Source organism: Sitodiplosis mosellana, unplaced genomic scaffold, assembly GCF_009176505.1.
Source record: "Sitodiplosis mosellana isolate CC-2019 unplaced genomic scaffold, AAFC_SMos_1.0 Smas_scaffold_6162, whole genome shotgun sequence".
Classification (NCBI taxonomy): domain Eukaryota; kingdom Metazoa; phylum Arthropoda; class Insecta; order Diptera; family Cecidomyiidae; genus Sitodiplosis; species Sitodiplosis mosellana.
Genome location: NW_022601403.1, coordinates 205,985 through 221,409, shown reverse-complemented (window position 1 = coordinate 221,409; position 15,425 = coordinate 205,985). Strand labels below are relative to the sequence as shown.

The window sequence follows — 15,425 nt, the reverse complement described above, 5'->3', positions numbered from 1 at the left end:
ACTTAATCATGATTAATAGCGATTAAGTGCTTAAGTGGTCGTATTAATCATCGCGAATTTTAGGTGTTTGATTAAGATTAATTAATCTTAATCAGATAGTCCGCCCATCTGTAGCAATTTGACATTGCCAAATTTCCCGACTAATAACCTCAATATTATTTTACCTAATCCTGTAGCGCTGGATCATCAGAACAAGCAATGATAATTCTCAGAATTATTTCAAATAAAATGAATGCAAAAAAGAAATAAATAAAATTTATTCGAATATTTTTTCCCGACAAAATGTACATCAAATTTGTTATTATTTTTTAAACGAATTTCAAACAGTTTGATTGAGCACGGATGATGTGAAAATTTGTTTCAAAATCACTGGCAATTCAGCCAAGTCCATGCAAACGAACCCTCGTCCAGCTGGCAAAGAGCGTGTTATTCTGTAAATTAGATGTCAATTAATGCCCATGTGAACTGGTTAATATGAAGACGAGATTAATAAAACGATATTTACAGTTGTGCTTCGTTCGCCAAACTGCCAATAAAAATGGCATAAGCTTGAACTTTTGGCTCTTGTGAAGTCAGCGCTGTTGACAGTTCTTTGGGTGAGATGTTGTATCGAGACAGATTGGCATCGCTTAAAATGATAACAATCGACTCGTCGGCATCTTCTTTGGAAAGAGAATCGATTGCAAATTTTGTTGCCTCTACCGTATTGTCGCCAGACCAGCAAAATTGTGAATGTGCGTGCATCATCTCAAAGGAAGGAGACATTTTTTTAAATAAATTTTTTTTTATCAAATAACTTTTGTATACCTATCGAACTTGACCGTTCCTAATTGTAAATTGATTAAATTTACCTTAATCGTTTCGAGTCGCATTTTAGAATCGGCTGGCGGGCTCTTTTCATTAACAAACATAATATTCTTGCTTTCACCACTGTGACCGACGATATCATAGCGAACACGTGTCTCGAATCCTTCAAACGCTTCCATGACCATGACCACCGCTTCAAGCTCTCGATCAAGACGTTGATCATAGCCGTTGAATCTAAAAGAAAGAAATTTATCCAAATTTATTAGCAAGTTTAGTTCATTACAACTCTTGTTTCAATATTCAAACTCACCGATACATCGAGCCGCTCACATCTACAACTAATTTCAGTCGTTTGGGTTTCTCTTGTGGTTGACCAGGTTCGGGATCTTGTTCGCCACGTTTCCGATAGATGTTCCGTTCACCAACAATGCCTTCAATCAATTTGTTGTCGTCAATTTCGCCAGACGTTTGATGTTTTTGCCAGAAGCGTTCTTTGCTTTTTGCCTGCAGTGAGCTTAGAATCACACGTAACTGCTGCACTTGCTTGCGAACTGGTGCACTGAATGCTTCATAGATGCTGTTATCGTACGAAGACATTTTAATCTCCTTGAGTTTGTCTGCAAAGGCTCTGCGATTCATTTCACGAGCTGCTTGTTTGACATGGTCTGGAATATCGTTTTTCTCTTCATCACTCAACTGATGTACTTTGTGACCTTTGTCCAACCGATATGGTCCACCTTTACCACCCAAACCCGCTGTGTCTCTGCCTCCGGTGCCACCAGCCCAAGTGTTTCCGCCAACGTGTGGTTTATTGTCTGGAAAATGAATAAAATGAGAAAGAAAACATCAAAAACAGTCGATAAACATTGAGCAAATCAATTCGATCGATCGAATCCCCTTACCTGGGTCTTCTTTTCCATGCTTTGGCGCTGAAACCGATAGGCCACTCTTTCTTTCCACCGTCAATTGAATTTCTCTTTGCCGTCGAATGGCGGCCAATTCATTTTTTGCATAGCTTTCAATAGCCAGGCCATGTTTCTGCAGCACATCGGTCACTTGTTCCAATGCTTCCGGTGAATATCGATCGAAATCCAGCACATTTCCAATTAATTCGGCCAAATTTTCCTGCGGATACTTTTCAAGATGTTTCACAATGTTGACAACTTCCCGCGTTGAGTATGGATAACTCAATTGGCCGACATCGGCCATCGATCGTAGTTCAGCGAATGCATTTACTAATTTCTTTAGCGTTCCTTTGTCGACGCTTGGACCATATTGTTGCAGAAGATAAATCTCTGAGTCCATTGATGGATTGTCAACGCTGTGACAACTGAATAGGTCACCCAACGATGCAAAGAAATCATTTCCCAGGAATGGAAAACCCGGACGATTCGCCAGAACAATCAACCGGAAATCAGGATGCGTGTAAATGGCATCAGCTGACCTGTTCTCAGTTCGATCTGAACTGGATGGGTATATTTTCCGTCCATCCGATAAAATCATTTCTCCATTTTCAACGAATGTCTTTAGAATGCATGTGACGTGCGTTGGTGCTTTGTCCGCTTCATCTACGATCAAAACATGCCCCAGTCGAACCGCTTTAACAAGCGGCGAGTCTTCGTACACCACCACACCATCGACAACCGATGGTTGGATTGTTAATGATTGCACGGTTGTGTCACGATGCAGTTGAATGTATTCCCTAGGCCGGTTCATCAGCTGCAATAAACGATCGGCTACTTTATTCTTCCCGACACCTTGATTGCCCACCAACAGCAAATGATTTCCAATCAGAAAATCTTGCAGCAACTGCTCCAACAACTGGAAAAATTTGTTATTGTATTTTTCTTCGAACAAATTCACAATTTTTCGATCCAAAATTCTAGTGGAATTAAACTTTGCATGAAAAATGTGAAAAAATAAGAAATTTGGCAAACCTGAACATGTTGCGGCACATCGTAAAAAACTATGTCAGGTACTTTGGTGTGTGCATCGGTTTGATATCGTTTTGTAGACGTAGAACCTATTGATAGTGTATCATTCCCCACTTGGATCGAGGTTGTTGGCGTTTTTGAAGATTTTGGTCGTGAAATTGACACGTTCTGGATTGCATTTTCGAGGGCAGCTCGAGGTAGAGATGGTAAGAACTTCGCTAAGAACGCCTGTTGAACCGTTTCGTAGGCACGGGACTCATTTGGTGGATAGACTGACATTCGGTGTGCAATTCGTAGTAATTGCCTGGTGTTAAAATCGATGCATTAATAATAATAGAATACTAGGTAAATACCTAATAATAATCAATGGCGAATCGAATGCAGCACTTGCCTGGTCGAAAGGGTGGTCGACAAATTTCGAATAATTGGATCTTTGGATTTTCGCAACAATTCGGCTAGATTCAGAATTTTTTCCATCGATGGACTGACATCGCCGTACTAAATTCGGATTTGAAACAAAAATTGAATTTCCTCGTTCAAATCAAATTGAAATCTAAAAAAATGCAATACTAGTCATTATGATAATTATGTTCATTACCATCGATTGAATAATATGTTTTTCCTCTTCTTTGCTCAAATTCCGAACTTCGTGGAATAAAAATAGGCTGAGTACTTCGGGAGACAGCCAATTTTTACCCGTTTCCACTGTAAAAGAAATGTTTTTCGATTAGATTTGTTTTCGATGGATCAATGGATGTATGGAAAAAGTATTGAACTATATGGGAACTTTAGGTAAAATTTTCTTTGATGTAACACTTTAGCTGTTAAATCTTACCTGAAGGTGGTTCGGCCAAAGCCACAATTCGGAATGACGGATGAATGCGGAAAATGCCATTTTTGGCGAGTTCTTCAACTGTCTGCCCATTGGAAATTAATTGATCGTACGAGTCATGCTTGATCAATCGTGTTCCATCGTAAAGTTGAACCTCTCGATCATGGACAAGCCTATAAAAAATCAAACATACAAAACATAACTTCTTTCGTTGAAGTTTCCAAAATGTTTCATTTTTCCCACCTCTGCAACACTGAAATCGTACTGCTATGAATGCGATGAATACCGTCCAAAACGGCGATGGTACCATTTTTGGCCGCTCGAATTAGCGGCGAGTCTCTCCACACAGTGTCACCGGTTGGCGTAGTTGTCCTCTGTTGTAAAAAGTCCCGCGCGGTCATATCTTGATACAACACCATTGGTTCAATGTGTTGGTTCAGCAGGTGGGCAATTTGTGAGATTAAAATCGATTTTCCACTTCCTTTCGCTCCGATCAAACAAATATCACCCACAGCATAGGTTTGAATGATCTCGCTTAGCAAATAATTTTGATAGTTCGTATCAACATAGTGATGTCCAAATTCAACACCCGATGTTTGATGACCACCCGGAACGTTAATCGACTTAGTCTCACCATTCGATTCGATTGTCACTGGAAGTTATGGGAAATGGTGAACATTTGTTGTCTATATACTGTATAAGTCTGTCAAAGTTTCTTGAAGATGAATGATTCATTTTTTTCTAAGCTTTTTCTGTTTTTTTTTCTTTCTATTTTTTATCATTTTTTTTCTTTAATTTTTTGAAAATTTTTGAAAAATTTCTTTTAAATTCTTAAAAAAAATTCATTTGTTTTGCTTACCCTTATGATGTTGTAATCCAATTGGCGATTCCAGCAAAGCTTTCGACAGCGTTGGTCGATCAACTGAAACGATCCTTTGACCATCGGTTCGCTTGAAACTTTGAATCCATGATTTGTTTTCATTTTGGGGCATCGCAATTTTCAACGAATCAAAAAGTGACAACAAGCTTCCATGGCACTCTTTTGGTAAAAATGTGTCGAATGGATACAACCGATAGAGCAATTGATATGGCGTTGCCGAAGGATTTGCCTCACTGATACGAGCAATTAATCGAAGGTTATCGCACGGGAAATCGGGCAGAATTTTCGTGAGTGGCGTCTCGGCGGAGGATTGAATTGCATAGCCAAACGATGTTATCTTTTCCAAAGTGTCATTATTGGCTTGCGGTGCCACTTGATGCAGCTCATTTAGTGTTTCCTAGAACGATGAAGCAAACGATCGACTTTAAAATAATGAAATCAATTTGAAACGAGATGATAAAAATCTATTGAAAAAAATTGCTCATATTTTGACTTGAAACCATTGCAAAACATCAAAGAATTCAGCTTTGAATTATTTCTCGTTCTAGATTGATCATTTGCAAAATAAAGACAAAATAAACCATAATTCTCGTGTAAATTGATTTTACTTCCAAAACAAAACCGTTTGGATTTCAATTTGAATTGTTTGAAGAAGATATGGCCAGGGGAACAAAAAATATCATATCATATGCACAAACATATACCTGGAGGAGGAAAACAACTTGCCATATATATATATAATAACCACCCAAGAAACATTCATGTAACGCAATTTAGTCATTTTTAACGTTGAAATATGTAACGTTTTTAGGCTTTTTTTCCGTCAAAATCGACTGAAATTTCAGTGTAAACCAACTGTATGAATATTCGGAACGCTACCCAGCTTCTGTAAAATTCAAACGTTTGAAATGACATCCATTCCAACTACTACTCTGTGTCAACCGAATTGTAAACAAACATCTTACAAGAATTTCGATTTGTGTCGCACGAAAACGCAGAGTCAACACTTCTATTTCATCTCATACAACACAATACAACGGACTCATTCTTTACGGTGGCTTGGTGTTGCATTTGTTTACTTTGGTTCCGTTATGGGAATGTATTGAGTTTCTATATCGGAACCGATTAAACATGAATTTCATAACGAAATGAGTAGAGTTGTTGCGGTACGGTATTTATGTCAAAACCATATTCAGCTGTCAAACGGAGGCCGGTTGATTCACATTGATCTGAGTATTTGAAAAGGCAAGTCATTTGTAGTGAATACTGTTCGATTTACAGTGATTGTTTTATTCGTTTTTTGTTCAAATTAAGTAATTTAACAGTTAGTTAGTGTTTTTAGGTAGAAAATACATGATATCGAATTAGTTTTCCTCATTTTGATTTTTCGTTTGGTGGTGATTGTACACAAAGTGGCTAACATTTTACCGTGCTTGCGATTTGTGTTCCGAAAACAATCAATCCAATTGTTTAAATGTCGAACAAATTACGACCTGCCTATAAAAGTGAACATATAATATGATGAAATTTGCTCTTTTTTGTGAATCATAACGACTAATTCTCCTTGAGTTCCTTTTGTGTCGCAGATATGGGGAGAAAAAAACGTACAATTGGGCGAGATGCGGGTGCCAGTAACATCGAGCTACGAGCGGTCAAAATGACGCTTTACCAGGTGTTAAAGGAGGAGTACCGGGACCGATTCATGGCACGCATTAAAGATTGGTGTGATGCAGCCACGCATATTTCATATCTGGCATCAACGCTGTTCCTGTACCAGGCCGAATCTGCAGTGGATAGCAATGACGAAATATTCTTTGCCGGAAATGGGAATGAGATCATTCGTCAATGTTTTCTCAGTGTTGTGGATGGCAATCATGTTCGTCTGCCCGATGAATTCCTCATGATGATTCAGCAGCATCAGCCGAATTTGGTATGGCCGGAGCGAAATGGCATGAATAATGCATTCAACTACCTATACGAGGGGTACCAAACGAATGTGAAAAACAATGTACGTATGTGGTATGTTACACGAATGCGAGCCTTTTTGCGTATGCGATGCTTTGAGTTTAATCACGGCCGGTTGCGATACCGAAAACCAGCAAATGTCGGCATTTTCGACGAAACTGACGTGAAGAACACAACAAAGTTTCTCGTCAATCAGCGCGATTGGACTCACGGCAATGCGGACCGATATCGGAAAATGCAGTTTTTGCTGAGCGAAGTGGTACGAATCGGTGGACCAGCAAACCACAACTTGAAAGAATTCGTTACCGAAGACTGGTTTGCATCGCTGCGCATGTGGATCAAAATTCAGCGAAACATCAGCTATTTCCACACAACGTACGGCATTCTGAACAGCGAATGGGCCAAATATAAGAGTGATCATGTCACAAACAAGATGCCACTTGTGTCACGACCGCCAAAAGTTAAGAATTTCATCGCAATTCCCGTTCACGACTTCGATCTCAAGCACATTCGCATCGACGTCACGCTTTTCTTTGAAATTGCTCGTGGTTTGGGTGCTTTGAAGCATGCGATAGGAAAAAGTGGCCGAAAAGTGTGTATCGAAAAAGAAACTTACAACAAAAATCCGGCACAGTGGTGGAAACACGTATTCAACATGAAGAAAATCAACAAAATCGGCGGCCGAAAAATGAAATTTGATTGCTCGATCATGACTGATAGCGTTTCCGTTTCGCTCATGTACATCAAATCGAACCGTACGCTGGATGCGAAGGATTTGAAGACAATTGAGGATATGTACCGTGAAGGAAGATTCGTGTATGAGCTTGGAATCGACCCTGGAGTTCGAACATGGAACGCAACCGTTCGTCGCACCGTTGCAACTGGTGATGAGGTAAGGCAATTGTAAATGAGCATTCATTTTCAGATAAACTAATGTACAAATTACTAATTTCTGTGGCATTTCATTGCTTTTTCATTTCAGGAAAACATCACGATTGCTGGTCCAACGTATCATTGGAGGGCGAAACGATCAAAGCGTAGGCAGAAAGAAGAACGATGGCAGAGGACATTCAAGGAGCAACAGCAACGCGACCTTCGGTCATATCCAGTGGTCCCATCGCCAAAGTCAAAGGATGCGTGGAAGAGCTACATTTGTCATCGGTTGACTATGATGGCACTGGAAATTGCTGTGTTTGGAACGCGCAAGTACGCTCGCCTCAGTTTCGACAAATACGTGGAGTCAACTCGAGCCAGCGACAAAATTGCCGCATCGTTAACGAACAAAAAGCCATCAATGATTTACTTGGGCGCAGCACAAATGGCACCGAACTCACCGATTGGAAACAAAAGACGATTGCGATGCCCCGGCACAAGAAAATTGTTGGCCAGCTTCAAGAAATTGAACAATTGCACCGTTCGTTTCGTCGATGAGTACTTCACATCGCAGACATGCGCAAAATGCTTTGGACGTTTCGATCCACGAACCAAACGAAATCGGTTCAAAGTTTGCCGACAGTGCTGGCTGAATGGGTATGATGGTCAAATATTGCCAAACAAAATCGTGACCACATTAAGTAACCGAGAACTGAAGAAAGAACGCAGAGAGAAGAAACAAGAACGAATGCAACAGAATGTCAACAACAATCAGCCACGTAACGCAGCCAATCCGACTCGACCAGCTAAAACACGTTTGGTGTCAAAACTTTGCAAATACTATAAATGTCATTCAAATGAAGCTGGTGACTTGGAGTGGTATGCGTCACACATAAACCAGGAGGTAACCAATTGGCATCGTGACGTAGTGGCTGCAAAGTGCATTCTATACAAAGGTAAAATGATGAAATCGAAATGATTCTAACTATTTTGATTGCACATTTTTGTGTGTAATTTCTGTTTTAGGTCGTTGTGAGGTGTTCGGATACCGCATTCACCCGAATCTATCGAGACCGGTTCAGCACAACGAACAGAACATCGACAGTGATTACGAGCACATCTCCGAAGTTGAGGATGATGAATAAATTGCAGCAACCACTAGCAGTAGCACCAACTCCATATCACTTAAGAATACATTTTAAAAATAATACTTGTACTAACGATTTGTTAGCCAACTGGCCTTGATTAATTTGCGGGCCTGAGTGAGCAGCCTTCTGTTGTTCACGGGAGTACGTACATTTGGTTGCGTAGGTAAGTACAAATTGAATGACTTGGACTTGGTTTTCAATTGAAAAAAAAAAGCATTGATTTCATTCTATTTTCTTTCCATTCATTTCATGCACAATTGGACTACGCCCGAATTTCACTCATTTTCGACGGAAAAAATGATTGTATCTATGGTCAAACGTAACCCCACATTCAACCCTAAACATATACCCGGTTCGGATATATTTCATCTAATAAATTAATACAACAATGTGGTTACACAAAAGTAATCTTTACATCAATATTTCAATCGAACGAAAGTTGTGTGTGTGTTTTGCGGTAGAACAATGCAAAATTGCACGGGTGTTTGCGTGTGTGGAACTGTCGAAAATGAAGTGTAACGTGGATCAAATGCTTTGCTTTAATGAGCCATGCACTAATAGACTGTTTACATTCCAAACAAATTTTCATTTGCATTCCATGGCATTTGTTTGTTTTATGGGCACGGTTAATTGATTCCGCCACGAAATCAATTTTCAAACTTTTCATTTAAAACTTTCGCTATTCGGTAGTTTGTATAGAACTTTTGTTCCGCATTTGTCGATAAGGATAAATGAGGAGGAAAAGTTATCAAGTTGCAGACTACAACTAAAAATCGAGTAGAGTGGTAAAATAAGAGAAATGTAAAGTTCAAAGTAATTTACGTAAAATTTAAGCTTTAAATTGAAAAATTATTCGCAACAATTCTCGATTGTTCTAATGGAATCGTGTGAATTGCCCGATAGTTCTCTGAAGTAACATTTATGTTTCTAATTTTTCTTTATAAAAGAATTTAAGCTGAATCAATGATTCATGAGCTAAACCAATTTCAATGATGGCGACGCTTAAGTTTGTTGTTGGTTCAAGGATGAACCTTTGTTTGATGGAATTTGCTATGGAATTTGTTTGGAGTGGGTCTCGAATTTCAATTATATAAATTGCTTGAATTTCGGTCGTTTTAAATAAAAAAAAACATTTTAGTCAAGAACATTTGAACTCACAGCCGAAAATCTAGTCGTGATGAAAAACATTTTGTCTTCAATTTTCTCAACATATTACTTTGAATTCTCCAATATCGAGATGATTTCCCATTTATTTTTCGGTTGATTGACCCATTTTTCACGCAAAACACACAATTGAACTTAATTCGGTGCTCTATGTCTCCGCTGAATGTCTCTGCTTTGCTTTATGTCTCTGTTTCGTTCCTCTTCATTTGCTGGAAATCATGTCTCCGCGAATAAAATGTCCCGTCAACAAAAACAAACCATGTCCCGGCGAAATGATTGCTCCGCAAATATGGAATGTCGTTTTTAAGAAAAAGCGTGTATCATCGCATATTGCAGTTGAACTGCAGGCATGAAATCAAAACTGTCTCTCTGGAGACTAGGTCACGAATGATATACGTACTATATGTATCTATGTATCTGTGTTTCTTAGCCCGAAAAATCACATTCATACGTATATATACCGAAAACCGCGGCGAAATCATTCGAAGAGAGCAATATAATAAAATGTGAAATGTCGTGTGCACATGCAAAACCGCTTAACGGTTGGGGTGTGCGTGCCAAAGCGGATATTCCACGGCAATATGAATATTGTTGGTTTTTTGTTTTGGAGCGGGAGGAGGGTTTTTTTCGTCTTTTACTTTTGTTCGCTACAAATTTCCTTGTCGCTAAATGCTAAGGATACAAATTGACAAACGCAGCAACAATAACAACACCACTACCATCAACCGATTGACGCATTTGAAAAATGAAAAATGGCCCACAAAATTGTACGGCCTGTATACGATTGAATGTGACTGCGTTCATTTCGGCGACTACTACCATTGACGTCATAGCCCATTTACCTAATTGATTGTCAATGTCGAAAATAAAATCGGTTTTTCGATGAAAAATCTTGTTGCCATCCCTCAAGTAAGTCGGTGCCATTTAACAATTGTCGTGGAAATGAACAACACAAGGAAAAGATAGTTGCTCAATTAAGTTTATAATAGGGCGAATATGTGTGGAAGTTTCGACAAACAAACGTCGATGCAGTGCAAACGAATGTGAATGTGGTGCAAATTGAAAATTGTTCCAGATCATTTCGAGTGCCACATTGCAATTGTGAATCAAATCAGTTGGTTTTCGACGCTTCAATCGTATAGACGTTTCGTGAACGATAGTCCATGTAAAAAAAAATCAGTTGAAGATGAAGGAAATTTAGTCGCAATCATTTCAAAGTTTTTTTGAAAATTGAAGACGTGTCTTTAAAATTGAATTTTCATTTGGGAGATTGAAGCTATTTTCGTGGAATTGAAGCATTTTTCCAAGAAAAATCGAGGATTTATTTATAGAAATGAAGTTAGTTCCGAAAAAAATGAATTTTTATCGATAGAAATGAAAAATTCTCAAAAGAAATGAAAAACTCCCCATAAAACTGACGAATTTTCCATGAAAATGCAGACTTTGCTTTGGAATCAAATACAAAAAGCACCTATAGAAAGAACAGCAAAAACTTTGTTTACATTGCAGAAAACCGAATCTAATTCAACGAGTTTCCGTTTGACAGTGAAAATGTGTAAATGTGATTTAAATTTTTGAAGAAGAAAAAAAATGACCTTCTGCGAAGCTTTTCTATGTCATTTTGACATGGAACCAAAACAAACAGTTGGGTTTTGAGAAAATTTAACCTTTTCAAGTAGAAGTGGAAGACGGAAGAGAAGAAGAATTCATACTCGTTCAAAATGTCATCAATAAAATCGGAGTCGCATCAGCCAATTTGGGAGTCATCACGACGTCCATTACATCCGAAATGTGTGTGGATTGATTCGATCAGTGCATCGGGTGCCTTAAATGGTGGCCATCGTCACTTTATATTCGATTACAATTTGTCAAATGCCCGAAATGAAGCGCCATCATCGCTCCAAAGTGGGCCATTTCATTCATGTTTCACATTAGAAAAAACGCACTCATTGGATGCAATGCAGAATAAATTGAGTACATTAAGTATAATTGGATCGTCGGATCGGGTGCAAAGTGATCGGGCGTTTAGTTCATTCGATGATCGTTCTGAAATGATGGATTTTCTTATCGATAAATCTGTTTTCGAACCGCTTGATATGCCAGACGAAGACAGTTCCAACGAACCCGTGGAAATACACAAAGAAACACCGACAACGCCAAGTATGAAACGTATTACCAATGAAATTGATTCAAATAAGAATCTGTTGGCGGAACGGGTGTTACAATGGTTAGACTTGGCCGGAGATCAACTTGGTCAATCACCAGCCAGACGAAGTGAACACATTGGAAAATTGCTTAACGCCTCCAAACGACGCTCAGTCACCGCAAAAGAACCACGTAAAACGACCGAACTCGAAGAGGACGGACAAAAAGCGAAACCCGTTAAACGTGAATCAATACGACAGCTGTCGATGACCTTCAATGATGAACAACCCACAAAAGATACACAAAACCTAAACCAACCAATTGTCTCGTTGAGCTTCATCGATCTATTTCCAGCTACGTACAAATGCTCACGAAAATTTCTGGCACTTCGTCGACTGAAAAGTAGTTCGGATCGTTTAGAACCATTGGATTTACAGTCGACATATCCATTGAAATCGGCGAAAAAATCCACACACAAGCATTCTAGCAAAACGAAACCAAAACGATTGGAATACTTTGATGATCAGTATCGTTCGATAATTCAACGTCAAATTTTGGAAACATCATGCAATACGCAAGCGGCCAAACGGCAATTGCATATTTTCATGCCAAATCTGCCGAAACGGTGTCTCATTGTGAACGAAGGTGATGCTGTGTCCTCACTGCTATCACCCACATCGGCCAGAGATAATGATAGTTGCTTCAGCTGTAAAATTGCTTCGACATAGTATATAGAATCTAAGATACACATAACTTATCCTCCTCCGTCTTCCTTGTAATGTAATTTTGAATATTAAACCTATTTGTAATCGCACTGTTTATTTTTTTTTTTTGGGCACCATTTCTTGAATAAAGTCAATTTGATCTTAGATTGGTGGTGGTTTCTTTTAAGGGAAAGTTGGACGATGTTTTTGGTGCAATATTAATTGCACTTTATACTCCCTATAGAGAGAAGGTCATCATTAATTAAATAAAAAAAAAAATCAGAAATGTTTCAAAAAAATCCCGAGTGAGTTTGTAAATTCAGAATAGAACAGATCAAAAAACAAATCAGAATAGATTTTTGGTGAACATTGGCCTTGAAAATAAAATTTGAATAGATTCATTCTGATGATTCAAGGCCAGATGAGAAAAGCTGGAATGGTCGTACTCGAAAGCACCTACTTTTATTTCCCTCAAGAGTTTGTTAAGAGTTGAGTCTTTTTGTCACAATATTTTGACTTTTGCGACGCATTGAATCACTGTCAACTAACGTCGCTTCGCGGACGCTCACCTGGTAAGTAGCTGGTGTGATGTCTCGGGCTTGGAATCTGCTTCGAAGTGGTGGATCAAGTGGAACGCCTCGATATTTTGGAACTGGTAATCCCAATGCAATGACTCGGAAATTCTCTGATACACGCACTAGTCCCCACTTGGTTAACTCATCTGAACCGTGCTCCTGCAAAAATTGGATCAATTTTAATATTTAATTTTTTTTTATATTTCTTCCATTCTTATTGTTCATATCTTTAAAACAAAATTGTTCATTTTTCACAACGGAAATGAAGCAAAATGATATTTCGAAACAAATTGGTGTTCCAAATTTACCTTGAGCAATTTGTCGTATCTATTCGACGGGATCAAAAAGCGTCCATCTTCCAGGTGCATTTCGCGATTTTCCAGCAAATTGTTCAAGACGGGTAGCACATTTCTCTCGGCTTTCTCAATTCCTTCAATCACTAGAACTCGTCCATGAATAGCTGCAAGAGAAATTTCAAGATGAAATTCAATTTCCCCGGCTACATTAATGATCTCATTGAATTTTCAACAGATAGTGTCTCCAAAATCATTTTCCAACCCTGTGGAAAAAAATTGCACCTCCCCCTTGAAAATCAAGTCACACAAACCCCCCCCCCCCCCCCTGAAATTCATCTCTGGCTACGCCGCTGCCAACGACTTTGAAAGAGTAAAAAAGAGCCATATCTTCTGGCTATCTCTTGATGAGTTAACCAAGTGGGGACTAGTGCGTGTATCAGAGAATTTCCAAGTCATTTTGGCCCTGCCTTGTTTTCAATTTATGTTGAAAAAATTGAATATTGATCTAAAGAGATTAAAAGAAATTACCCGCTCGAACGGCACTCTGGTCAAAATAAACCGCTGTTCCATTCTGAATTTCTCGCCTTTGTTTTAAATCACTTTCGGTGGTATCACGACTAAGGGCAACGTACTCAAGTTCCCGTTGTGTGAGTTCCAGAAATTGCATCACTATTGCCCTTCTCAATGGGCCTGGTCTGCCAATGAGGAATATGTCTTGGCCCAGCAAATCCTTCTGCAACATCCATCGCAGGTGATGCAATACTGTCTGCGATATGACAATTTGATCTGATTTCGATAATTGCACTGAAATTTTGTAATAACAAAGAATGCGGTTAAATAAGGGGCTCACACGCTATCTGATCTACTTCATTGAAATCTAGAAATATTTTTCAAACATCGGAATGTGATGAATTTCGAGAATACATTGAGATTACACTTGATTTCACAATTTCTCTAACCAAATTTGTAATGTTGACTTTTTTCTCATTTCTACGTGACTACTTACGGAATTTTTGCGGTACAAATAGAGGATTATTGGGTTTTATAAGCTCTTTGGTGATGCCATCGATTGTAATCTTGCCATCTGTAGCAATCGTTCGGTAATTTGGCCGAAAACTTGACAAATTTGGTCGAAGTCTCAAGTTTACACTTGACTTTATCGCACATCTCAATGCACCCAGTCTATTAATTGACATCTTTCAAACACACTCAATCTACCGAATTTACAATATTCAATCTATTTTAATTTTTCCATTGATCAAACCTTAAATTACTTTTTCAATAACATTGAATAAAAACAACAAAATCTTATGGAAATAACAAAAAACCGACGTTTGAACTTTGTATTGATATAGCACACATTTTCATGGAACTGTCAAAAACACACAACTACTGTCAACGATAAACTCACGTGTGTTTGACAGATAGATAGTTCCATACATACAGATTGTGTTTTACAGAATGACGCACACACACAGCAGTCACACATGTTTGCATTTGAACGTTGACTGTTTCTATAGCAAATGTTATGAATGAAAATGCGACCTTTTCATTGATTGTAGCATTTTTTTCCGCACACAAAGATGTTTTTAAACGAATTTTTTCTTCAACGGAAAATTGTGATGTAAAAATAAATTTGAAAATTTTAAAAAAAAAAAAAAGAAGAAGAAGAAAAAAGGCAAAAAAATAGAAAACAAGGGAGAAAAAACAGACAAGAACAAGAGAAAAAAAAACAATTTCAAACAAATAATACTCTCTTCAATAATGCAAATAAGCCATTACATTCAAAGCAATTATACAGCAATTGAGTAAAAGTAAGACATTTCTGGATGTCGAATAAAAAACAAGTTGAATTGAGTTGTGAGCTCAGAAGCACTTTTGAATATCTCTGCAAATAATTGAACATTTCAAATGATAACGAAACATTTTAATTTTTTTGTTGCAATTTTTGTATGAAAAATATGAAATTTTAAAATGAGAAAATAAAATTATTTTTTCAAAAAAATGAAATAATTGATAATTAATTTTTACTGAAAAAATGGATCAATGAATATTGTCAATAAATAAATTGGTTTGAAAAGTTGAAATTTTGAACTAAAAAT

At 38.1% G+C, this 15,425-nt stretch overlaps 2 protein-coding genes across 2 annotated transcripts; one reads left to right on the top strand and one right to left on the bottom strand.

The window, feature by feature from the left end:
• Positions 1–217: 217 nt before the first annotated feature.
• On the bottom strand, positions 218–14,743 carry LOC129574427 (von Willebrand factor A domain-containing protein 8). Its single transcript, XM_055456445.1, has 15 exons — positions 14,330–14,743; positions 13,852–14,127; positions 13,336–13,487; positions 13,022–13,186; positions 4,433–4,850; positions 3,817–4,225; positions 3,577–3,746; positions 3,340–3,446; positions 3,133–3,239; positions 2,745–3,045; positions 1,710–2,628; positions 1,118–1,622; positions 852–1,041; positions 506–747; positions 218–431 (listed from the first exon to the last, which is right to left on the bottom strand). Exons 1-15 carry the CDS (start codon positions 14,517–14,519, stop codon positions 320–322), a joined length of 4,263 nt encoding a protein of 1,420 aa, XP_055312420.1. The 5' UTR covers positions 14,520–14,743; the 3' UTR covers positions 218–319.
• Positions 5,557–8,521, top strand: LOC129574428 (uncharacterized). The gene is made up of 4 exons (XM_055456446.1): positions 5,557–5,698; positions 6,040–7,310; positions 7,401–8,247; positions 8,318–8,521. Exons 2-4 carry the CDS (start codon positions 6,042–6,044, stop codon positions 8,434–8,436), a joined length of 2,235 nt encoding a protein of 744 aa, XP_055312421.1. The 5' UTR covers positions 5,557–5,698; positions 6,040–6,041; the 3' UTR covers positions 8,437–8,521.
• Positions 14,744–15,425: the final 682 nt, after the last annotated feature.